This window comes from Protopterus annectens, chromosome 15.part0 (assembly GCF_019279795.1).
Source record: "Protopterus annectens isolate FY-2018-M chromosome 15.part0, PAN1.0, whole genome shotgun sequence".
In the NCBI taxonomy this organism is placed as follows: Eukaryota; Metazoa; Chordata; order Ceratodontiformes; family Protopteridae; genus Protopterus; species Protopterus annectens.
In genome coordinates this window covers 604,467,345-604,495,330 of record NC_056749.1, presented here as the reverse complement: position 1 = coordinate 604,495,330, position 27,986 = coordinate 604,467,345, and the positions used below count along the sequence as shown (strand labels likewise).

At 36.7% G+C, this 27,986-nt stretch overlaps 1 protein-coding gene across 1 annotated transcript in view; it reads right to left on the bottom strand.

Annotated features, from left to right (window-relative positions):
• LOC122789860 (phosphatidylinositol 3,4,5-trisphosphate 5-phosphatase 2A-like) overlaps positions 1-27,986 on the bottom strand; it is a 1,099,782-nt gene that overhangs the window by 624,500 nt on the left and 447,296 nt on the right. The window contains exon 7 of the mRNA XM_044057294.1: positions 20,989-21,078. Within this exon, the coding sequence (XP_043913229.1) occupies positions 20,989-21,078 (90 nt within the window). The remainder of the gene's footprint in view (positions 1-20,988; positions 21,079-27,986) is intronic.

Here is a 27,986-nt window from a genome sequence, read left to right as displayed (position 1 = left end):
ATAACTTGGAATAGAGGGGGGCCTATCTGACCTGCCCAGTGAGAGCTCACATATATGTCAGTCTCCTCAGTGGCTGTCAACATGGGCAGGATCTGACTGTGGTGGACTGATGGTCAGGAAAGGAAGGTAATTTGACTGTCTCAACCATGCCATTAGGCAGGCCATGGTCCTGGTACAGGTAACCATCTGCTGGTGCATCTCAGAAGCAACCAACTGCCACACATGACACGGGGTGACCAAGAAAGATGCATGTTGGCTATTCTCAAACAGAAACCTCCACTTTGCTCCCAGGAAGAGGCCACAGAGGTTACTAGTGAACGTTCCAGGTCACCTTCGGCAGGGTAACCTTTGTCATCCTGCTGAGAAGCTGGTCTGGTGATCACTGCTGACTGCATCAGGTACATCATCTGGTTCAGACCCAGGTGCCCATTGCCAGTCTGCATCCCATACCACAGCTGGACCTTAGTAGGATGAGAAATAACACAAAAAGTATTAAAAATATATCAATACGCATCTGTTACATACAGAGCTGCAATTACACAGCATTACCATGGACATAATATACATATTATGCTGCCTGGATAGTCTACAAGATCTTTGGAGACAGGCTTAACTGTTAAATTCTCTCTCTTATTTGCTATTCTGGAAACAAAACTAGTGACAAGTCAGTGCAATGTGATCCTGTGAAAAGAAGGCAAGGAAATAGATAACCAAAACTACAGCATTATATACAGTTCTTACTAAAAACATTGGCATATTTTTTCTAACCTCTGCCTCCCACTGGCAGACAAAGTCAGACTAGTAGCTCTGGTGGTCAACATAGCAATGCTGGTACTGTGTAAGAGAGCAGGTAATGCCAGTAGTATCACTCACTGGCAATCTGGTACCAGGTATTACTTTTATATAATGGACCATCATAGTGACTCACAAGTGCTGCTGATAGCCCTGCTAAACTCAGCACCAGAGGCCATGCTCACTATGTAGGTCTTAATGTACAGTGTTCACAGGTACACACTTTGGACAACATCTGATGTGCATCATTGGGAGGCAACAGTGCGCTAACAAAAGTGTCACAAGCACAGATTCAAGAAGCTATAGGCTTTGCAGTCTCCATGCATGAACACAGTGTGTACCTGCTACTAATCAGAGAACTGGCAGGGACAAACTTGTTAGCACTGCCTGGATCTAACAGCACAATGCATTAACAGCAGTGATTCAGAGATAATCATTATAAGTTACCTTATTATCATAAATGTTGCACTAGTAGGCCCATTTTAGTTTGATAAAAAGGATGGTCAACGTACTGTAGAAAATCGCATTAAAAAGAGTAAGTTAGGAATAGAGTGTACTGTGATACAGGCATATTGAAAAAGACAAGTTGCCTGGTAATGTACCTTTGCAGTGCACTGAGTAGTCATGGTGAATGACAGCAACAGAGACAAAAAGGAAATAGTAGACTGAGTGAAGTAACACAGCACAAGGGCATGACAGGTGAAAGTCCAGCAGGGGTGAGGGACTTACCATAATACAGGCTGCAGTACAAGGGAATGATGGAGGGAATGTCCAGTAGGGGGAGGGACTTGTCATGATGGAGAAAGAAGCAACAAGGTCTTACAGGGGAATATCTAGTTAAGATGGCTCACCACTATAGAGAAAATTAACACAAGGGTATGGCAAGGTAAATGTCTGTCTGGGTGGCACATCATAATGGAGAATATAGCATAAAGACATAACAGGCTACTGTTCAGCTTGGGTGAGCCATAATGGACAACAGAGCACCAGGGTATGACAGGTTAAGGTCCAGCTGGGGGATGTTCACCAAGACAGAGAACATATCACAAGAGCATAAGAGGTGAATGCCTCCTAGGATTGCCACACTGTGGCCTATATGAATCAACTGTAATAATAATAATAATAATAATAATAATAATAATAATCATCATATTTGTTAATCAGGTAGACCCACCAGACACACAGTCCCTTTTCAGAGACAACCCAGGAGCAAAGTCTGGTTAAGTAACTTCCTCAAGGTCAGGCAATAGACAAACAAAGGCTGTGGGAATCAAACCCTTTTTCATAGAGACTACACCTCACAACCTTAACCTCTGCACCAATTCCCAATGCAAGACATGCTAGAGGGAGAAACAATATCCCCTGTACATAGTTCAAGTTTTGGCTAAGTCTATAAAATGATATATCTACAGGATGTGCACAGCACTACTGTCCATGAGGACAGCATTACAAGATTTGAGGAAGTGATAGCATGTCTGTTGCTACCATCGGTATAGGACAGGATGAAAATGGTCACGCAGACAGATATCTGTCCTCCCAAGAACAGCACATACAAACACAAACCCGCACATAAACACACATACACACACACACACACACACACACACACACACACACACACACACACACACACACACACACACACACACACACATACACACACACACACACACACACACACACACACACACACACACACACACACACACACACACACACACACACACACACACACACGCACACACACACACACACACACACACACACACACACACACACACACACACGCACACACACGCACACACACGCACACACACACACACACACACTATCTGATATGTATAGTCCTCAGGTATATATGTCTTATCATGAGCCCGACAGAAGATCAATAGCTATAATTCACCAGCTAGGAGATGGAGGTGTTACTGCAGCCCTATGCACATACAGCTATCCATCCTGAAAAAAAAAGATAAACCCAACAAGGCTTTCTGGAACCAAGTGTGGCAGGGAATAGTGCAGGACATCAGTCATCAGTGTTGTTGGTAACCATAATAGGACAATAGTACAGGTGTGGCATAGAGTCACTGATATGATACTGCATGCCAATAACCAAGGCAAAAGACATCACCGAGGACTACCAACATAGAAGCATCTTGCAGAAGTAGTAGAGTTTCTGGTAAACATGTCTGGGGTAGGTAAGTGGACCCCTCTGGGGCAGGTAAGTGGACCATCGGACTTGACAGTGGCTTGGATGGGGAGCTAGGATGCTAATGACTGGCTGAGTGTATATAGGCAATGCATCATATTAGTAACAGGATGAACACTACAATTTGTAGCCATTTCTTGTTGTTGTTATAGTTTTCTTCTGCAGAGTAACTAGTCATCTGTTTTTTAGGTACACAAGGACTGCAACTGCAACAACTTGCACCTCAACATATGCATATGCCCATATGTTATACATATAATTGGCATATACCAGTATGTGTGTCACAGTTTGAGGATCAAGGTATATGCTACAACACTGCCACAGGTATGTTATTTTTTTACACTGTCATAGGTTCCAAAGAAGGAGGGATCAGCACAATAGAATTATATGTGTGTAATACAACATTAGCAGGTCACCTGCAGTCGATGATAATGATGGTGGCAACATGGTACCATGGGATGATACAGTGGCACTAACAGTAGCAACAACACTGGAGGGCACACAGACATTCTCCACATATGAGGTAATGGTGGAGGGGCCAATCAAAGCTCTGGCATCAGCTAAGTTTAGTTCTGGATGTGAAGTCAGTTTGAGTCCCAAAAAAACTACACTAGAATCGCCATCTTGGATGGCATTCCTCAGGAGTATGGCCTCTTGCTCATGCATATCTACTATATGGGAGAGGAGTCCTGGTGTCTGTCACTACTATGAATCCAGGTCTTTCCCTGATATGGCATCAGTCAGCAGACATTCAACTCAATGATCAAGTCACAAACAGCTGTTACACACCATGGTAGAGATGGTGAACACAGTGAATGGCTGCATTAGGATTTGCAATAGCTGCATGGCCTGCAGAATAACCTGCAACAAACGCACAGTGACATGGCATCTTAGGATTTGAAGCAAACAAGTTTGAGTAGGTCAGTGGTAGCCAACATGGCATCCACTTGTGTACCCATGAGGTATCTGGCAAATGCTCTCCATTGTGCCTCTGCAGGCCATGCAAGAGTCTGAATATAAGGTAGATGGTCTCAGTCTGGGTTTACAAAGCTACCACACATTATTCTGGACAATGCATCACTGTCATCTCTGTCCATATCAGCCACCACACCTAGGCATGGTGAACGTTATGATTATGACCAATGACGATCACCTGGTTCCAACAATTCCACACTGTCCCTATCGCCTATTAAGCATGCTTAGCATGAATGTCCTTATGGCAAGGGATGCATTCCATCTACTGGCACTAAAATGGAGAAGCACACTGCAGAGTGTTTATATATATATCAACACTCTTTGATTGACAAAGCAGATAGTGAAAGGTGGTCAAGTTCAAAAGCCACCAGGGAAGACAATCTCAAACTTAGTTAATCCTCAGAGAATGCACAGTCAGCTGAAATAGATAGATGACTGGATGGATAGATAGTATAGAAGTTGGAGGGTAGGTGTATTGCGCCTCACATAGGTAAATGTAAAAAGATTTGCCACTCTGAAATAATGTTTTTTTCAGTCTCTGTAGGGAGTTTTAGGTTGTGCTCTCTATAATTATTTATTTATTTATCTGTGTGTTAACCACAGAATATTGATCCACATAGACCTTCTTTGCACTTAACTCTGGAGCACTGTCTGGTTAACTGGCTTGCTCAGAGTTTTAGTATAGGTACATGGCAGCTGACAAAATCAAACCTCACACGACACGAAGCAGATCATTGACTACTCATAGCCTTAAACCTCTGCAATGACTGCCACACAGATTTTTGACCAATAAGTTCTCAACTGCTTATAAGAAAGTGAAGTATACAGTAAGTTTTCCATAGCCAAGTATAACACAAATGACCATGGCAAAACAATATAGGAATGTTAGTCAATAACACTTCCCAAAAAAAAAAAAAAAAAACAAGTAATCTCCGTAGTATCCCCAGAGTCTCAAAACAACCCAGTAAACAAGTGCAGTGGGCCCAAAAAAAACAGTGTAAGAAACTTCTGTGTGTGGAAGATTTTCAGTCCATATATCTCTAGTTAATCACTGTATATTAATCAGATCAGACAAAAATAGTAGAAGTAGCAAACTTAAACTCATCTTAAGTAAAAAAAAATAATAATAATAATAATAAAAAAATATATAATTGTACAGAATTACCAAGTATTCAAAAGTAAGCAATCTTGTCTGTGTACTTAATAAAGGATTTTCATCTGAAAATAGACTGCCTGCCTTGCTTGGATTACTTTCAAATACTTAGTAATTCTGTACAATTATATATTTTTTATTATTTTTTTTTTTACTTAAGACGAGTTTAAGTTTGCTACTTCTACTACTTTTGTCTGATCTGGTCAATATACAGTGATTAACTAGAGATATATGGACTGAAAATCTTGCACACAGAGAAATTTCTTACACTGTTTTGTTTCAATAACACTTCCCAATACAGAAGTATTACAACTAAGGATATGTGCTATACCAAACATTAAACCACCTAAAAGGATCCTTTTCACTTCACATTATAACACCTAAAGAGATGTGCTGTACTTAACATTACAATACCTAAATGGAATCACTAAAACTTGCATTATAACACCTACAGAGATGTGCTACACACAACATTACAATAAATAATGAGATGTGGTATACCTAACATTACAATAGCTATACAGATGTGCAGCACTCAACATTATAATACCTATAGAGATGAGCAGCACCAACATTATAATACCTACACAGATACACTGTACCCAATATTATAATACCTACAGAGATGTGCTGCATACAACAGCACAGTAAATAACGAGATGTGGTACACCTAACTTTATAATACCTATAGAGATGTACTGCACCCATTATAATACCTATAGAGATGTGCAGCATCAACATTATAATACCTATAGAGATACACTGTACCCAATATTATGATACCTACAGAGATGTGCTGCACACAACATTACAATAAATAATGAGATGTGGTATACCTAACATTACAATAGCTACGCCATTACAATACTTACAGATGTGCAGCACCAACATTATAATACGTATAGAGACGTGCTGCACACAACAGTATAATAAATAATGCAATGCGGTACACCTAACAATATAATACCTATACACATGTACTGCATGAACATTATAGTACCTATAGAGATACACTGTACCCAATATTATGATACCTACAAAGATGTGCTGCACACAACAGCACAATAAATAATGGTATGTGGTACACCTAACTTTATAATACCTACAGAGATGTGATGCACCCATTATAATACTTACAGAGATGTGCAGCACCAACATTATAATACCTACAGAGATACCCTGTACCCAACATTATAATACTTATAGAGATGTGCTGCACACAACAGTATAATAAATAATGCAATGTGGTACACCTAACAATATAATACCTATACAGATGTACTGCACCCAACATTATAATACTTATAGAGATGTGCTGCACACAACAGTATAATAAATAATGCAATGCGGTACACCTAACAATATAATACCTATACAGATGTACTGCACAAACATTATAGTACCCACAGAGATACACTGTACCCAATATTATGATACCTACAAAGATGTGCTGCACACAACAGCACAATAAATAATGGTATGTGGTACACCTAACTTTATAATACCTACAGAGATGTGATGCACCCATTATAATAAATAATGCAATGTGGTACACCTAACTTTATAATACCTACAGAGATGTACTGCACCCAACATTATAATACTTACAGAGATGTGCTGCACACAACAGTATAATAAATAATGCAATGTGGTACACCTAACAATATAATACCTATACAGATGTACTGCACCCAACATTATAATACCTATAGAGATGCGCTGCATCCAACATTATATTACCTAAAGAGATGTGTTGCACCCAACATTATAATACATACAGAGATGTGCTGCACCCAATATTATGATACCTACAGACATGTGCTGCAACCAACATTATAATACCTATAGAGATGTGCTGCAACCATTATAATACCTATACAGATATGCTGCACACAACATTGTCAGATGTGGTATACCTAACAATATACTACCTACAGAGATTTGCTGCACCCAACATTATAACACCTCTAGAAATGTGCAGCACCCAACATAATAATATCAATATTGATGTGCAGCACCCAACATTATAATATCTATAGAAATGTGCAGCACTCAACATTTAACACTTACAGAGATGTGCTGTACACAACATAATACATATAGAGATGTGCAGCACCAACATTATAACACCTACAGGAAGTATTGTACCTAACATAATATCTATAGAGATGTGCAGCACCCAACATTATAATATCTATAGAAATGTGCAGCACTCAACATTTAACACTTACAGAGATGTGCTGTACACAACATAATACATATAGAGATGTGCAGCACCAACATTATAACACCTACAGGGAAGTATTGTACCTAACATAATATCTATAGAGATGTGCAGCACCCAACATTATAATATCTATAGAAATGTGCAGCACTCAACATTTAACACTTACAGAGATGTGCTATACACAACATAATACATATAGAGATGTGCAGCACCAACATTATAACACCTACAGGGAAGTATTGTACCTAACATAATATCTATAGAGATGTGCAGCACCCAACATTATAATATCTATAGAAATGTGCAGCACTCAACATTTAACACTTACAGAGATGTGCTGTACACAACATAATACATATAGAGATGTGCAGCACCAACATTATAACACCTACAGGGAAGTATTGTACCTAACATAATATCTATAGAGATGTACAGCACCCAACATTATAATATCTATAGAAATGTGCAGCACTCAACATTTAACACTTACAGAGATGTGCTGTACACAACATAATATATATAGAGATGTGCAGCACCAACATTATAACACCTACAGGGAAGTATTGTACCTAACATAATATCTATAGAGATGTGCAGCACCCAACATTATAATACCTATAGAAATGTGCAGCACTCAACATTTAACACTTACAGAGATGTGCTGTACACAACATAATACATATAGAGATGTGCAGCACCAACATTATAACACCTACAGGGAAGTATTGTACCTAACATAATATCTATAGAGATGTGCAGCACCCAACATTATAATACCTATAAAGAGATGCTACAATCAACGTTATAATATCTGTAGAGATGTGCCTCATCCAACATTATAACAAATAACGAGATGAGCTGCACCTAACTAACATTATAACAGTTAAAGAAATGTGCCATCCTTTACATTATAATACATAAGGAAATGTGCTGACCTAATATACTATGTTTTGATATTCCCAGTAGTGTTCATCAGCCTGTCCTGACATGCCTCTGTTTTCATGGCTAATGGTAAGGCAGATAGACCCTGCATTATATTGTGATACACTGCATTATATTGTGATACACTGCATTACATTGTGATACCCTGCATTATATTGTGATACACTGCAGTATATTGTGATACACTGCATTATATTGTGATACACTAATACATTATTGTGGCTGGGTTGCATATAGTACATCATTTCACCAGGGGAAACATGCAGCTGATGAAGAAAACTCTTCATGCTATTGCACAAATCCTCAGTAAAGTCCTGTGTACAAAGTAAGCCCAGCCGAACAAGGCCATACATTGCTGAGAACACTGGTAGTTACAACAGTTCATTTTGGCTATCAATGTCCTTCTTGTTCAAAATACAGAGGATCATGACCAGGTCCCAGATAATAACCAATTTGTTATGTGTTCAAGAAATGGAAAACAAGAAATTCTCCTTGAGGGCAAAGTGAAGTCCACTACAAGTGGTGAATCTTGATATGCATTTTAAGAGCACATAACAAGTTAGTTATGATAGAAGAGACTCAATCATAATTCTTTTTGGTACATGGAACTTTAGCTGCTTTGATATACTACTAGCTAAAGAAAAATATACAGGTACATGAACAGCACTTAAAGCTATAACACACTTAATGATGCCACACATACAGCCAAGCTAACAGCTTTCAAAGCTATTAAACACTTCACCTGCCACTCTTTTATTTGTTTGGCAAGACAAAGTGTACTACAGCCATTAAATTTGTCAAATCATTGCCAGTGTTGTCCTGTGGAAGTTGCTGTATGAGATGTAGCACAACATCCAATTTTAACAACTTTAACAGATGCATGACCAAAGTCATTATGCACTTTTGAAAGCTGTTATGACCTGGCCTTGTGGCCTGGAAGAGTATAACTGGCTTAGCTTTCTAACATATTCAGATTGTAATCAATATACTCCACTTACTGCATGTAATTTTTGCTATGCATACAGTTGTGCACAAACAATGTACCAGTTCAGCGGTAGTACCTAAGCATGATTGTCAGTAGCTTCTGTACTGATAACAGATCCCAAAAGGGAGATACGCCAACACAGACATTTTCATGCTTGGAATAAATATGTAACACTCTCACTACTATATTAATAGTGTGATGCCAAGCCTTCATTCTCCAACTTCGACCAAATAATCTATCATTTGTGTGTACCTTTTGGAATTTACCAGTGTACAGTGTCCAAGCCTGCCTTTTCAAAATGTTGCATAATACAATAGGTTTCCAAATTTAAAAAACAGGTTATCTTGCATACTCACGAAGGTCGTTCAATGCATCTCAGTATACTGCTTCTGAAGGGTGTCCCATGAAAGTCTACATCACAGGATGCATGCAATGCACAGTTATTTCACCCTATTACTGTATGGATGCTTTAAATCCATGGATTTGGATCTGCCATGGGAAGAAAGACTTTGTCCATCATTTACAACTTGAAGTTCCATAATATAATCCTCAGTGTTCAGGATAATACAGTCATCACCAGGTGCAGAATGCTGTAGCGGGATCCTCCCCATCAGGTATGACCTTGAAGCCAATTAAGGTTGCTTACTGGTCTCTCTATCTTTACCATGTGTAAACAACTGTGGCCATGGCTGGTACACAGCCTTTTCAGGCTTCTGAGCTACTGGGTGCCTCTGAGTTATCTCTTTTTGTTCCCCTCCTTAACTTAGCCTCCTCTCTCGCTTTATGGCCATCATTTCTGCCATTAAAGCAGCAGTAAGATCTGGTGGGTAATCAATGCAACCACACCTGGGGGAATTTGATAAAGCCTTGAGTTATATCTCACAAACTAATGTGACAGCAAGGCATCTGTTGCATGTTTTCCCTTTATACCAACAACATCAGTAAAATACAGATGTCTTGAAGTCTTAGGCAGGGTTACCCATACACCTCAATACTAGCCATTCTGGTAGAACCCCTGGCTATCTCAGTTAATGTGTCATTTGGTCTGAGGAGAAGAAATAAGATCCGCTGAGATGAAAGTCATCCTGTTACTCAGGATAGTTCTGTCCCAGTTATGTGTCACATTGTCTTGGACCCGTTATAAAGTCAATGCATCTAAATCTGATTCTCTTGTTCAGAGTTTCAGTTCCCTGCCACTCTTTAAAGAGCAGTATAACTCTACCTTTGGGGTACCAAGTTTTAAGTACTGAATAAGTCACTTGGCATCTTCACCTCCTGATAGCAAAGATTTTAATCTTACTGCAGTCCAGGAAAATTTATGTATTAAACTCTTAGCATGGTAGGACTGGAATCTCTGGGTGGTGCTTTGAGCTTCATATTGTACTTGTCAAAATGTTCCTCTAGCCTAACTGCTCTGTATTTGTCATGAGTTTCCATTCAGTACATCACTTAGGCAACTGCATAAATGGGACTGAACATTTTGAATTTTTAGATGTTCACAGCTGATTCCACATGTAAGCCCAAATACAACAGAGGAGAATGTAGGACCATATGTCCATTGTATAGTACATTGCAATCAAGCATGTCTAAGTAGGACTTCCATTTGCTGGTAGATGGCAGTGAAAGCCACATAGAATACCCTGGCTTCTAACTTGTTTCCCTTTTGTGATATGAAAGGAATGTATCACCTCAGAGAAATGTGTTGAGCTGGGATTTAGAAAACTGAAAACCATTAATTTCTCCTACTATAAAAGTACCATATACCTAACTCTTAAAGAAGATTGAGACAATAACTGAAGCTGGATATGCCTAGGCTTTACTTATACTTTTACTAGATGGACTGTCCTCAGTGCTCTCCTCCAAAGCTTTCCCAAAAAGCTCTTGGGTTAAAGAAGTTAAAAAATTAGGCCAGGTTTTCAACTAAAGAGGAATGATATAATTGAATGGCATCAAAAATGAGTAACTCTTTCATTATAAGCAAACCTATTTCTGCCTGCTCACCAGACAGCTGCTAGTTATATCCCCTCATTCATCCAGTACATTTATAATGTCTTTATAGATGACAATGTAGGTGAAACATCTATACCCTACAAAATTTAAGATTTCTAGCTGTGTAGTGTGAGGACCTTGGTAGTGGCCCTCATGAAGATATCCAAAAACTATTATAAGAAAATAAAAAAAACAGCTCAATGCGTATAATGTCACAATGAAGGCAATAAGATTTAGCGCTTTCTTCCACTTTATTTTAAAAGCTGAAACTTCTTCAAAAAAGCGTGTGCCCTCCCAAACACAAGTCTTTTAAATGAATTAAACAGGATATGATGTCATAAATTTTCCATTTAAAAATGCAATGTTAATTTTCCAATATCTTAAAATTATTATCTCAAAATGCAATATCTTTACATTAAATACATTATTAAACATAATATAACAGTTATAATAGATATCAATGATGTAATAGATCTTAACATATAAATAGATGACAATGAGATGGATGACGCAATAATGTCCATCAAACATCATATTAGTTACTAATTTAAAACATCTCAAGTTATATATATGTATATATATGTGTGAATATTTTTTTACACGCATTAATTATTTATATAACAAAAAACATTTGATGTTGATAACCTCATTGAGACCTGGAAATTGATCTGCCCCCAAAAATAATTGCCAAAGAGCTTCCTTCTGTTCTAATCTGTTATTAACATCTCCCATAAATGTACCTTTATCTGTGAAATCCAAAACAAAAAATTTGAACTTTTTAAATTCTCTGCATACTAAAGCGTGTCTTGCTAGAGCATTATTCTTATCTTTATTTTTAATAGCCAAGACATGTTCATATATCCTGTGTTTCAGAACTCGAACAGTTTTACATAGTAACAATAGCTAGTTCACACAGAGGCTAAACAAACAACATAAATCACACTGACAATATAAATATTTCCGTGCCCAAAAAGTTCTTTTTTTAGTAGTTACATCTCTAGTCTTAGATTGTGATGACAAATCAGCTTTTTCTAAAATCTTTCTGATGTTATTAACTGTTTTGTAAGTAAATTGTGGTCTCATTCCTAGACAGCCTACTAGGTCTTTATTACCCAAAATTATTCTCCAGTTTTCTCTATAATGTTCTTAATCTCCCTTAGTTCATTCACTATAGGGAGTGGGAATGCTGTGTAGAACATGTTTAAATTTTGCTCTAATTTGTTTGAAATCTGACCTTCTTGTTGTACTATTCTCGGTGTTTCCACTAATATGTCTGTGGCTAACAAAATTGGTTTTGCTACACCTTCCTTTTTTGTTACTTCTTTTCCAACTTTTAATCCAGTTGATATTGTAACCTCACGACGATAAACATTTTCCTCAAGATCATTAATTCATCTCGATAGACTTGATCTTCTGTAGTCAGTCTACTTAGCCTTATCATCTGCCCCTTCACAACACTCTTTTTGTGTGTTGGGGATGAAGGCTATCTTTGTGGAGGTATTGATTTGTGAAACACGATTTCCTAAAGATCTTACTTAAAATCTTACCATTTATATCATTTATATATAAATGCAGATCTAGAAAATGGATGTCTCTCCCAAAATTTCCCATTTTAAAAAATAGAAAACTCGTAGTGTTGTTCAAGTCAGTGATCATTTCACTGAACTCCCATTGTTCACCTTTCCATAAGAAGAACAAATCATCAATGTACCTAAAGTACATCAGGACCTTGTCAAAACTAAGGTGATTTTTCAGAAACTTCTGTTCCCAATTCGACATCACTATGTTGGCAAAGGGGCCACTCTGGCTCCCCATCGCTACTCCAGCGCCAGCCTCTAGCTCCCATCGCTACTCCAGATGTTTGCTTATAAAACACATAGTTAAATTTGAAAAAGTTATTATCAAGGACTATTTCCATAAGGGAGCATAATGTATTAACCTTATTACCACTCATATCTGTGTTCTGTGCTAGATACTCTCTCATATACTCTATCCCTTCCACCTGGTCAATAGAAGTATATAAACTCTTAACATCCAATGTTCCGAAATTGACTTCCTTTTCTAATGTCATCATATCCTGTTTAATTCATTTAAAAGACTTGTGTTTGGGAGGGCACACGTCTTTTTCTGAAGAAGTTCACGTTTTTAAAATAAAGTGGAAGACAGCGCTAAATCTTATTGCCTTCATTGTGACATTATACGCATTGAGCTGTTTTTTTATTTTCTTATCTCAGTTTGCGGTTAGTCCGTGGTTCTTTGTTTTGTTCAGTTTACAGCATTTTGCGTGGTTATGTCTACAGAGGCTTCCTCCCTGGATAATCTATTGGATTTAACAATACATTCCACACCGGGGGTCGATCGAGCTGAAGAGCAGATTCGTACCATGGATGTGGACCAAGAACTTTACACACTATCACGAAGATAGTCTACAATTGTCTACAGGATAGTTCTAAGCGAGACGACAATGAAGGGGTTACACGGAGAGATCCGGCGTCGCTCTTAAGGCACCAAGCGCCAGTTACTAACAGCGTTCTGGCAAACACTATCCAAATGGATGGTAATGGTGATATGAGAACTCCATCTAGTCATAATGTTTGGGGCTATGTTTGCAAAGAGATAAAGAATCCGTTCAAGGACATAAAGAGCAGTTTGACGAACCGGACATTAAGTAAGTACAACACCAACACTAACAATATAAAGTCATGTAAAAAGTTAATTTTCGATCTGGAAAAATTGGTGTTTAAGTACGTTACACTCGATTTAGAAATACAGTATCTAACCGAGTGTATTCAGCGTAGTATTGTCCCGCAAGGTTTACGGACTGCAAAGTTCCCTAATTGTGTGGAACCTGGTGACATTTTATCCAAAATGATTATTAAAGTATACAATGATGCTGGTCTAGCTATGATGGGTATACTAGTTAAACACTACGAGGCTGAGATGATTAAAGTGAAATCAGGAATCAAGGAGTTGGATGATTCTATTAAAAAGAAAGATTGTTTTCAAGAATTGTCAACATTATATAATGGTATAGAGGCCAAGGCTGATAAACATTGGTCCACTATAGTCTTAAGAAAGCAACATAAACTCACAAGGGACATTAGGACTTATGGTTCTAATGAAGCCTATATAAGTATTGTGGATTCGCATAAAACTACTGGGGTTTCAACATATAATACTTCTAATGTTCTAGAGACTATTAATAGAGTATTAGATGGGCCTGGACAGTCTAATGGTGAGTCAGCTGTGGGCAACTCTCCGAACCCAGAATTGGATCCGGAGGTTGTAAAAGATAAGGAACCAGAATCATCTACTGAAATTAATGACAATAACTTGAATAATGTTGATGTAAATGTAGGGCATCATCGAGTTGATTATGCAGTCGCAAGCTCGACTAAATTGAGAGTTATGCAGTAGCAAGCCAGCAACATCGTCAATCAAATGTCCCTTTTCATCAACAAAGGGTACAAGAGAAAAGGACTACAAGGTGGTACAATTCCACACAACAGAAAGGGAAAATGAAGGGCAAAAACAAAAGGAGATGGTGATTCCATCTACTAAAGACATTGATTACACTCTAAATGTGATTAACTTAAGTGATTTATTGTTGTCTGTAGATGCATATAGTGTACTTAACAAAGGCTTTACCTTCATTCCATCTAACAGGGTGGAAACAAGTAGGTTGTTGGTTGATTTTAGGTTATATCTACGCAAACTAAATTTGAAATATATTCTTAAAGACATTATTGACTATAATACTTCTAAGAATAATTTACCAACTAAGCCTAGTACATTTAACCCCCCCCAATTAACACACTGCAAGTCTTTCAGAGTCTATGTGAAAAAGAATTTAAAGAAATTTCAGTGTTTAGTGAATATAACAATTTGAGTGAAACTGAAAATAATGCTTTAAAAGAGTTATCAGACAATTCTGAAGTTAGAATAATGAAAGCAGACAAAGGGGGAAAGATTATAGTCATGAATACCATTGACTATAATAGAGGAATATTAGATATGCTAAAAGACACTGCCAACTATTGCAAAGTCACTATAGAATGTGTGAAAATCAGTTTTAGGAAAATAGATGTCCTTTTATTTGATATGTTTTGTCAGGGTGAAATTGAGAAGAATGATTATGATTTCCTTCTAGCAGAACATCCTACAATGGCACATTTTTTCGGTATACCTAAATTACAATATGGTTTGGAAGATCTCACATTTAGGCCAATAGTATCAGCCAAAAATTCGAAAACTGAGAATATCTCTATTTGGCTTGACAGTATTTTAAATCCTGTGGCACAAAAAGCGGAATATTTTCTTAGGGATTCCTGGCAACTTTTGGAGATACTAGGAAAAGTTCCAACATTAGAAAAGGAAGTCAATTTTGCAACATTGGATGTTAAGAGTTTATATACTTCTATTGACCAGGTGGAAGGGATAGAGTATATGAGAGAGTATCTAGCACAGAACACAGATATGAGTGGTAATAAGGTTAATACATTATGTTCCCTTATGGAAATAGTCCTTGATAATAATTTTTTCAAATTTAACTATGTGTTTTATAAGCAAACATCTGGAGTAGCGATGGGGGCTAGAGTGGCCCCGGCTTTTGCCAACATAGTGATGTCGAATTGGGAACAGAAGTTTCTGAAAAATCACCTTAGTTTTGACAAGGTCCTGATGTACTTTAGGTACAGTGATGATTTGTTCTTCTTATGGAAAGGTGAACAATGGGAGTTCAGTGAAATGATCACTGACTTGAACAACACTACGAGTTTTCTATTTTTTAAAATGGGAAATTTTGGGAGAGACATCCATTTTCTAGATCTGCATTTATATATAAATGATATAAATGGTAAGATTCTAAGTAAGATCTTTAGGAAATCGTGTTTCACAAATCAATACCTCCACAAAGATAGCCTTCATCCCCAACACATGAAAAAGAGTGTTGTGAAGGGGCAGATGATAAGGCTAAGTAGACTGACTACAGAAGATCAAGTCTATCGAGATGAATTAATGATCTTGAGGAAAATGTTTGTCGTGAGGGGTTACAATATCAACTGGATTAAAAAGTTGGAAAAAGAAGTAACAAAATTAAGGGAAGGTGTAGCAAAACCAATTTTGTTAGCCACAGACATATTAGTGGAAACACCGAGAATAGTACAACAAGAAGGTCAGATTTCAAACAAATTAGAGCAAAATTTAAACATGTTCTACACAGCATTCCCACTCCCTATAGTGAATGAACTAAGGGAGATTAAGAACATTATAGAGAAAAACTGGAGAATAATTTTGGGTAATAAAGACCTAGTAGGCTGTCTAGGAATGAGACCACAATTTACTTACAAAACAGTTAATAACATCAGAAAGATTTTAGAAAAAGCTGATTTGTCATCACAATCTAGGACTAGAGATGTAACTACTAAAAAGGGTACTTTCGCTTGTAATAACTGTAGACAATGTAGATTCTTAAGTAATACGTCTTTTGTAACTTTGAAGCACTTAAAAAGAACTTTTTGGGCACGGAAATATTTTAATTGTCATAGTGATTATGTTGTTTATTTAGCCTCCTGTGTGACCTGCGAATGTTATTATGTAGGCAAAACTGTTCAAGTTCTGAAATGCAGGATATATGAACATGTCCTGGCTATTAAAAATAAGGACAAAAATAATGCTCTAGCAAGACACGCTTTAGTATGCAGAGAATTTAAAAAGTTCGAATTTTGTGTTTTGGATTTCACAGATAAAGGTACATTTATGGGAGATGTTAATAACAGATTAGAACAGAAGGAAGCTCTTTGGCAATTATTTTTGGGGGCAGATCAATTTCCAGGTCTCAATGAGGTTATCAACATCAAATGTTTTTTGTTATATAAATAATTAATGTGTGTAAAAATTTATTCACACATATATATACATATATATAACTTGAGATGTTTTAAATTAGTAACTAATGTGATGTTTGATGGACATTATTGCGTCATCCATCTCATTGTCATCTATTTATATGTTAAGATCTATTAGAGGTTTCTTAGAATATTGCTATTTTGGCTACATTTGTATTGAGTTATATATAGGGTGCCAGTTTAGGCTGACACCATCTAGTAAAGTAATCAGGAATGTTATTATCTATTATATCTTGTTATCTAAAAATTAACATCTATAATATTAATTTATAATATTATATTATAATTATATGTAAGCATGATTCTTGCGTATGAGATATATACAAGATTATACATACATTTTTGCATATTCAAGCATCATTGATATCTATTATAACTGTTATATTATGTTTAATAATGTATTTAATGTAAAGATATTGCATTTTGAGATAATAATTTTAAGATATTGGAAAATTAACATTGCATTTTTAAATGGAAAATTTATGACATCATATCCTGTTTAATTCATTTAAAAGACTTGTGTTTGGGAGGGCACACGTCTTTTTCTGAAGAAGTTCACGTTTTTAAAATAAAGTGGAAGAAAGCGCTAAATCTTATTGCCTTCATTGTGACATTATACGCATTGAGCTGTTTTTTTATTTTCTTATCTCAGTTTGCGGTTAGTCCGTGGTTCTTTGTTTTATCCAAAAACTATTACTTACATTTCCATCCAAGCCCTGCTTTTCTCCTAAACGGTAGATCTTAATTTGGAAGTGCATCTCTGGACTCCTCATGCTCATGATTTAGGGAAATGATTCCATATATTTTGTGGTTCACTTGCCTTCTAGTCCCTTTCAAAAGCTATACGATTAGATTATCAATTAGGTACTTAGAATGGCAATCGGGTTTACATATGTCCTGATTGTATTCAAACTGGGAGACTGTAGATCATAGTTAATTTCCTGAAAACAAGCTTACAGATAGAAGAGACATGCAATAGAAACAAATTCTAAGATGATCACCACATAATTCTCTGCCAAAGTTACTGACCTCATGCCACAAGCTTGCATCTCTTGATCGGTAGGCTGGACCTATTTATGTTGCATTATCATAGCCCACTTACCTTAACTGTCCTGTTAATAAAGTAATAGTATAATTAAGCAATAACCCATGCCTGGGTGTGGGTAATGCTGGATTTACCCACGGTCGGTGTGGTTTGATCACGAGGGCAAAGCCTGAGTGTCCAAAAAAAGACAACCGTGGGTAAATCCAGCATTACCCACACCCAGAAGTGGGTTATTGCTATTATACAATGACATTATTTAAGAAAAAAAATACTTACTTTTCTTAAATAATAACATTGTATAATGCCTCGGTGCTGCCCTTCTGCAGCTGTCTGGTATTCTGCGGCAGTTCTGATGTGCTGCGCATGCGTATACTTATGCAGTACATCAGAGCTTGGTGTGGAAGCAACAAAGAAAGCAAGATCTCCATTGCTTTTTAAAAGGTGTCTCGATATGTTAAAGGAGTTTAACATAGCGAGATAGCTTTAAAAAAGCAACAGAGGTCTTCCTTTCTCCATTGCTTTTTTAAAGCTGTCTTGGTATGTTAAACCCGATTAACATAGCGAGACAGCTTTAAAAAAGCAACGGAGAAAGGAAGATCTCCGTTGCTTTTTTTTAAGCTATCTTGCTATGTTAAACCCATTTAATATAGCAAGATTACAGCAATGGAGCTCTTCCGTTCTCCATTGCTGTAACAAAAAAAAAAAGACTTATACTAATGGAAAAAGTCCTGGCGACCGGGCCTTTTTCATTAGTATAAGTCTGATTTACAATGGGCATGCTGGCCAATCAGCGTGCACATTTTGGAATATTAATGGGGGGTCATTGTATAATAACTCAATAACATTGCACATTAATTTTCCTGAGATCCTTAGCTGGTGTCCTGAATTAGCTTTGATGTGCAACATTCTGTTTCACTATTGTACTCATAATCTTCTATTTGTGATTATGAACAAAGCTATTTCTTACATATGTGACTTGTTAGATGGAAAATTAGTCTGTAATTACATTAAATATTGCTGGCTATCTGCCATATAATCAATATACTTGGATTTCTTTGGGGAACGGTAACACTGTGATATTATATAAAATTCTTATCTGTTTAGACATTGTGTACAATGACAGCTTACACAGGCTACAGCTAATCTTTTTCACTGCCCAAGGCAGCTACGGTTTTTCAGACTTTGTCTATAGAAGAGTCCATCCTGACTTCTAATTCTGTCTTATGTGTTAATCCATCCAAGAATGAACAAAGAATGTATCCTTCATTTTTGCATGGCTGAGTGAAACTTTTGAAATACAATACTGTAAACATCTCTGTTAAGATGCTCTAATTGTTACATGTTTCTAAAAGATTTATACAAAAAAAAAAGATGACTCCAATCAGTGGGCTTAACTTCTTTGGTATCAACATATAAATATTTGAAAAGGTAAACAGTACCACTCCTGTCATCTGTAGGCATATGCACAGACTGGGTGAGATCAAGTTTTACTCCTGCAGTATACTGAATGATGCACCTTTGCAAAACCAATTCCTACTTCCATGACTGACAATCGACAGAAGGTAATCTCCTATGCAAAAGGAAGACCACCACAATAGAGTGAACTGGGTGTCGTGGCAGCAGAAAATGCTGGAACAAATGGATAATAGGCAGGCAACGTTCTGTAGATCTCAGGTCAGTAGAGAAAAGGTATCATTCTAAGAAAGAAAATGCTCTCAGCTTGTATCTGCATGGTTAGAACCAACAGGAAACAACTGTATATGAATTTCAGCAGCTATTCATTAGTGTTTATGTCTTCCACTAACAGTCCTCTAGCCTAGTCCAGGTTATTTCCTAATTCAAAATATATTATATATTGGGGTGGGAGATTGGCATAATGGTTAGGGTGTTTACCTTACAAACACAAGGTGCAGAGTTTGATTCTCACATGGGGTAGTTGGCTAAGCTTAAAATGGCCCACAAGGGCAGTTAGCCTAGTATGAACCTATGAACCTATGAATTCCCCTCTCCTGCTATCGTTTAACCTAATCTGTTACATCTCCCCTAACTTTGCCTTATTAAACTGCTGATATTCACTTTATCTTTAACTAAATGTTGAAAGCTTCTCAAGTTTTCACAGAATCATCCTTTGTAATGATATTTCAACAGCTGACCACATGTAATTATTTAATCTGTCACACTGTGAAACTTCTGACCAACTGAATCAATATACTTGACTGTATAATCCTTTTGTTATTTACTATGGAAATAATTTAACTGCTTTTATATTACTTTTACTATTTTACTGTCATTGACTATGTGCAAAGCTTTTTTTCCCTGTGTTGCCAGTAAAAATAGATTATACCTTATCACACCTTCCTGGTTAACATAAAAAAATAAATAAGGAAACTACATGCAAAGTACAAACTCTAATTTGCCATGCTTACTCTTCAAGTTATCCTAAGAAAGGTAAATAGACATATATGAGCTCAGCAAATATTGCTTTAAAACAGAAATCACAAACTCTTTCTCCACCATTTCCTGATGTATATAGGTCACTACTTTTGTCTTAAGTTATTAACAAATCACCTATACTCTCTTACCTGTTAGAATGCAGCATTCTTTAATTTTAGATCTTCCTCACAGAGTAGAAACTTACCTCAGGATTCACTAGATTAAATATATCAAGATGAGTTAAATTCTGTATGCAGCAAGCCCCCAGCCCATAGTCTTACTTTGATACAAATAACTGGAGACACTAGCCCGTTGTTCTAAAAGATATGCATTACCTTTTTTTCTAAAGAGGAGAGGATGTTTTTCACAGCACTGATTTTTGAGATAAGGATTTCGAGGTCCATCTCACCTGATACTGAGATGCCCTACAAAAACAAAAACAAAAACTGGTAAGTACAAAGTATAAAACAAAAATAAAATCATCTTCATTTAGGATTTATACTAAGTCAAAAACTAACTAAACATTACACTGTGCATCTAAACATATTGCACGGAGTGTCACGATTACACTCAAAAAATGGAAAAAAGACAAGATTGATAAGTACATTTCTGATATCAAAAGGGTGTTTAACAAGCTGTTTGTTAGGCACTGTCAAGGTCTGATCTCTCTCTAAGGATTGAAAGGTAATAGTGTTGGCAGCAAAGAACATCAACTGAAGGTAAAATAGCTATAAAAGGCTGTCAGAACTTCACTTTTCAGTACCTATAAAGAAAAAGTGTGTTAGAATAATGCCTTTAAAGCCTTTAAAATCACTAGTTCTTTAGAGGGGCACTTAATTTCTGCCTATTTTCTGTTTAACAGCACTAATTGTTTTTATTTGGCTTCCAAAGATTTTGAGAGACAGTAAAACACTTTGCACTTCTACACTTTTTTTCTTTAACTAGTAGTAAATGGATTAGGTAAAAGCTCCATGTACAGCAAATAACTGAGTCATCAATCATAAGCTTTTATTATCATTTCTTGATATGGATGCAAATAATCACAGCTCGAGCTTTGCTATCAAAATGAATTTCTTGGCATCCAAGTTTGAATGGCATAATAATGATTATAATCAGCAACACAATAATACATGGCTGTCAAGAAATTCATTTCAAGAGTGAATCACAGGAAGTGAATTTTGACATCCAAGTCAAGAGTGTGTAACTCATTTGTTATGACTGGTCAAAAGAGTGTAAACATGTTTGTTATAACTGAAGTGACCTGTGCAAAATTCTTTATAATGCATGGTGAGTCAGCTGATCTGATGCACCACTAGTAGTGAAAAAAAAACAAAGAAAACAGTGCAGGAGTGTGAAGTGCTTTACATCTGTGAAAGCCATGAAACACTTCTGCTACTAAAAAGATAGCAACCAGAATCTAAGTCTACTGTTGATGTACTAGCAGCTTGAAAAGCTGCTTAACACTTCAACATGATTTTTTTGTGCCGCAATAGCAATTGTTTTGCAACTGCTAAAGCTGTTTTAGTATCTTTTGAAATTTCGAACGTTCTGAATGGATAGCTCCTCATTGTGTGGAATGGAAGAATTTCCATTTACCACACTGTAGTGCGATTTTGGAGTTGGTATATTAAAGTTAAGGGGGAGGAGGTGCAGTGGGGCATAGCCCCTCTGCTAGCATTTTTAAAATAATGTAGTGTTTTATTTTTATTTTTTTTTGCATGTTCAAAATTTCAGGAATCGAAAATTTGGTCTCGGCCATATGGGCTTCAACTTTTTGGAATTTTGAACATTTGTAGAGGACCCAAAGAGAGACCTTATATAAGTGCATCATTTTTAGCCTTGGGTGGATTTGACAGAAAGGCAATTTTGTTGAATTGCTTTTGAGTGAGGAGTATGTTACTGCTTATGCAGTGTTTTAGTCTGAGACTGTCTAATAGTGGGGTGAGGAAGTTTATTCCTCTTCCCGTAGTTTTAATCCCAGGATTGGTGCATTTATTAGTCCCTACAAAAAATGTTTTACTGGTACTGCAGTGAGTTTTGAAGATTACTGTTTTTTAAGCGAATCAAAGTTTAATTAATAATAGTTTTACATCTATATATTGTTTATGCATATGGTATTATTTCCTGTTTTACTATTTTTCAAATCTTTTGTTATTAATTAAGACAATATCCTATAATGTTTTGAAAATGTAAACAAAATTTCCGGTGAAAGATTTTTTTTAATTGTGGTTCATCTTTATTTTTCATCTACAAGTACTGGCTTCAATAAGTCCTATACTATGCACTGAAGAAACTCCATTGAGGGGTGAAAACCTGATCTGCTTCTTTGCATTGGTGTTGGTCTGTTTTATTAAAGTACAAATTGTCCATTTAAGCAAACTGGTGGTGTGGACTTTGTTTCTGAAGTCATTGATACATCATAGGCACTCACACACACATACACACACACACACACACACACACACACACACATATATATATATATATATATATATATATATATATATATATATATATATATATACATACACACACACACACACACACACACACACACACACACACACACACACACACACACACATGCATATATAATTCTTAGTGAAGCGACAGTGATTGCTATATGCATTTTTGATGTTTACTCCTGTGGATTAAAGGATCTTTTTGGTTTCTACATGACTGAGTGATGGATTCTTCTTGGAATTTATATTTATATGTATATGTTCATAAATATATATATATATATATATATATATATATATATATATATATATATATATATATATAATGATTTATGCCACTTGATTGAATTTTCAGAAACATCCAATTCATATCTGTGAGATGTATTATCAAATTTCCTAAAACTCAAACATTAAAAAAACACAACAATCTACCTTTTTTTATAATTTTGCAGGGGGGCAGGTACTGCAAATTATATATACCAACTCCAAGTCACACTACATTGAGAAAAATGGTAAATTTCCTGATCCTTACTGTATGATGATTTCCCTTCAAAAGCTTCGGGTTTTCAGAAATTATATATATATATATATATATATATATATATATATGGATTTGTATCACTTCACTGAAAGACCATTTCACTGACACCCACTTCACTGAGACCAAATCACCTAAAGTTCATTTCACCTAAAACTCATTTCACTGACAAGTAGTACTCTAAGGCAATTCAAAGGTATATATCCTTTCCCCACTGTAGTGTGATCCTGGTGTTAGTATATATAGTTTGGGGGGGTGGGGGCCATAGCTCCCCACCTAGTAGGGTATTACCAAATAATGTAAAACAAAACCAGACAACAGAACCCCCCCCCCAACTATATATACTAGAATATGTATTTTTCCCCACTGTAGTGCGACCCTGGAATTAGTATATTTAGTGGGGGGTGCATAGCCTCCCACCTAGTTTGGTTTTACTGGACAATATAAAACCAAAGGCAGAGAATATAAAATCAAACTAGGTGGGGGGAGCTATGTCCCCTCCACACCCCCCTAACCTCTTATATTTTTGATGTTTTATTCATTCCCTATTTAGTATTCTATACTTAGTGTGTCCATAATGTGTCTAGTTGATAATTTAACATAGATCCTTGGTTATATTTCATTATATCAGCATACACTACATTGACCATAAACAGTTGAAACTCACTACACCAACACTCTGATATGCATATGCTGAGCATGAACCCCTGTGCATGCAAAAAAAAACATAATTCTTTGCTTGCCCCCACCTGCACCTCCCCATACCTCCCGTTAATTAAATATACCAACTTGGAGATCACAAAACAGTGGTGAAAGGGCAAAATGTCGCCCCCCCCCCCGCACTGTACACAATGATCCTGTTAAAAGAAACTCCATCATCTTGTCAGTCTCACCAAATAACCAGGATTAGGGTAAGGGTTAGCTTGCATTACTAAGGTGGAGCAGTGGAACAGACATTAGCATTAGCATGCGTCAGTCTGTAAATCCACACAAACAGACTCCCAAAACAGACCAGAAAGGTATGAAGTTAGCCCAGTTTTATTAAGAGTTAAAAAATAAAAACAGGATAACTTTGCCATATTTAGCTGTGAGACTGCACAGTAAAGGTGGGTTAAACTAAATGCTACATCAGCTGCATTCAGCAGCAACCAATGAAACAGGAATAGTCTACTTATTAAAATATTCAGGAAGAAGCAGAAAGTGAAGTTCTCACAGTTTACGGCGGTTAAGATTAAAGTTTCTTTGAATTTTCTAAGCAGTGGTACATGCCAGTTTAGTTTGAGGAGGCAGCTGTTCTTTTCTGATCTTGGGTTGGGGGTACACAGCTGTTCAGCATTTACAAAGCCAGTTGAGACGTTTGCAGGTGAAAACAGTTATGGGCCAACAAAAAAGGTAGAGAAGAGGATGAGAGTTATATAGTATTTACAGGACCTAGAGAAAGGAGGGACATAGTGAGAACACAAGGGTAGAAGAAAAAAAACACACAGTACGGAAAAAAAGACAGTAAGTTACTTTTTAGTAATCACTACCAAGAAAGGTTATAAAGCATTACAATGATTAAATGCATATCTGTTATACTACTGAGCAACTCCCTTTAGCAGTTTCAAACAGTCTAAGTACCTACAGGAATTAGTACATACAAATGAGTATTATCATAACAGAACTTTGACAAATGCACCAATCCTGGGATTACAACTACGGTGAGAGGAACAAACTTCCTCACCCCACTATTAGATAGTTTTAGACTAAACCACTGCATAAGCAGTAACATACTCCTCACTCAAAAGCAATTCAACAAAACTGCCTTTCAGTCAAATCCACCCAAGACTAAAAATGATGCACTTATATAAGGTCTCTCTTTGGGTCCCCTACAGATGTTTAAAATTCCAAAAAGTTGAAGCCCATATGGCCGAGACCATATGTTCGACTTTTGAAATTTCAAACGTTCTGAATGGACAGCTCCTCACTGCGCGGAATAGGAGAATTACCATTTACAGCACTGTAGTGCGATCTTGAAGTTGGTATATTAAAGTTAGGGGGGGTGCTACGCCCCCCACAGGAGGTGCAGTGGGGCATAGCCCTTCTCCTAGTATTTTTAAAATAATGTAATGTCTTGTTTTTATTTTTATTTTTTTTTTTGCATGTTAGAAGTTTCAGGAGTCGAACATATGGTCTCAGACATATGGGTTTCAGCTTTCTGAAATTTCGATCATGTATAGTAGACCCCTGTGTGAGTGTGTGTGTGTGTGTGTGTGTGTGTGTGTGTGTGTGTGTGTGTGTGAGTGTATGTATGTATATGTATATATATATATATATATATATATATAGATAGATAGATATACACAGACATAGATATATATAGATAGATAGATATGAATTTGACTATCATTCCCTTGGTCAAACTGGTTGCTTGTTGATGGAATGAATGACTGTGAAATGCAATTGTGTTTGTTCATCAAATTTTGAAGATTTCTGATGAATGGAACATCAAATGAATGCAGGTAAGGTAAGTGTCAGTCTGAGAAACAATGCAAAACTTTCACATGTTCCGAAGGTTTCAACATTAGGAGGTGGGAGTGTATATGTGAAAGTTAGCAGGTTAGGATTAGAGTAAGGATTAAATAAGGGGAAAATTCAGTGTAGTGCCTGTGCTGTTCCAAGTGCACAAGTGCATGTGTCTGAGCTGTCTTGTCCAGCAATAGTAGAGGTGGAAAGGTTTTCTGTGATGGATAACACAGGATAAGGCTTAGGATCAGGATTTGCATGCATTAGTAAGGTGGTGCAGGGAGGCAAAGACCTCACTTTAGAAAACACCTTTTCATTACACTGTCACTATTTAGACAAATACTTCATTTGTTCATGGGTGCTTACTAGACTAATGACCACAAGCCAGCCCAGCTATCTCAAATTTTGTAAATAATTCTATATCATTTGTGAATATTGATATGATTTACACAGAAATGTACTACGTCATTTGTGAATACTAATATGATTTATACAAAACTGTATGTTATGTACTGACCTTCAAGAATGTAACCACAGCATACCCTGCTGGAACATAGAAAATTAACTTACAAAACTTCAAGAAAATTAGTTGAAATTAAGTGCTTTTTGATGTGCTATAAAAGTTAGTTAATGCAGCAAGGAGACAAGATGTCTAGAGCTAGAAGTTTGTATTGTCTTGAAACATAAATAATTACTAGGTTTCAAACGTAAAAGTGTTTTATTGTTTTACGACTTCCAAGTTCTGCAAACTTCTGAGAGATATGTACCTCTCACTCAAAGATGTTAAAATTCTGTTAGTATCTATTTAGTCTGGGAACTGAAGTCAGGTGACAAAGAGTAATGTCATACAAGCTAACCCAGCAGTAATATTTATTATTAATTTAAGAACTCTTTCAGAGAGAGTCTGGGCAATTTGTACCTTGTCTTGGACCTAGAAACATCCACTCAGCAAGACTTGGGGCATAGTATCTCTTAGATATAGATAGGAATATAGTAAAGATTGGTTTACATGTTTTCTGTATTTATTTAAGACTGTCCTGCAATGTTGTTTTAACATATTTCCTGTGATTTTGAACTCTGAAGCAACTGTATTTGTTTTCTGAGTATTGTCTTGTTCTTTTATTATTTATTATTAAATATATTTAAATAATTTAATTGTGGCTAGTTTGTTTAGAGATATTTAAGCTCTTAGAGTACTTGCATGTGTATTTGATGGCATTGTACAGGCAACTCCTAAATAGCCTTGCAAGTCTTGGTCAAAACTACCATTTGGATAATAATAACATTACAAAGTAAGATTAGGCACCCTTTGTAAGGGCCTTATAGTAGCTGATAAGTAAGGGTGGCTGGTGGCAGCTGGTACTACCTTATAGTCTGGGCAGGAGGGTGCATAGCCAGTATACCTGTGCCAGCCTTTCCCAGGTGTCTGTGTGTTTGTATATCAATCAAATCTCAAAGTGTGTGTGTGTTAACTACTTGGGCAGGGACATGAAGCACTGGTTGTGCAGAGAGGGTGCTGGAGGTCTTAGCTTGGCCACGTGGCTGACATCTTAACCCTATAGCTGTTCCAGTGGGGAGTTTTATTGGGAATATGGAGAAAAAGGGAGAAATCAGCCCCAGACTGACTGTGATCTCTGTGTGCTCTTAAGGTTAATTGCACTTTATTGTGCGTGTACTTGTAATCCTCCCATCATGTACCTCCTTCAGTGTTGCCAGTGGTGAGGATTGAGGTTCCTTGATTACTGGGTCAGTGCAGGGGCATCACACCCTGGATAGGTGTTAGCAGGGGCCTTAGAGATGAACCAGTTACAGGTTGCCTGTGTCCATT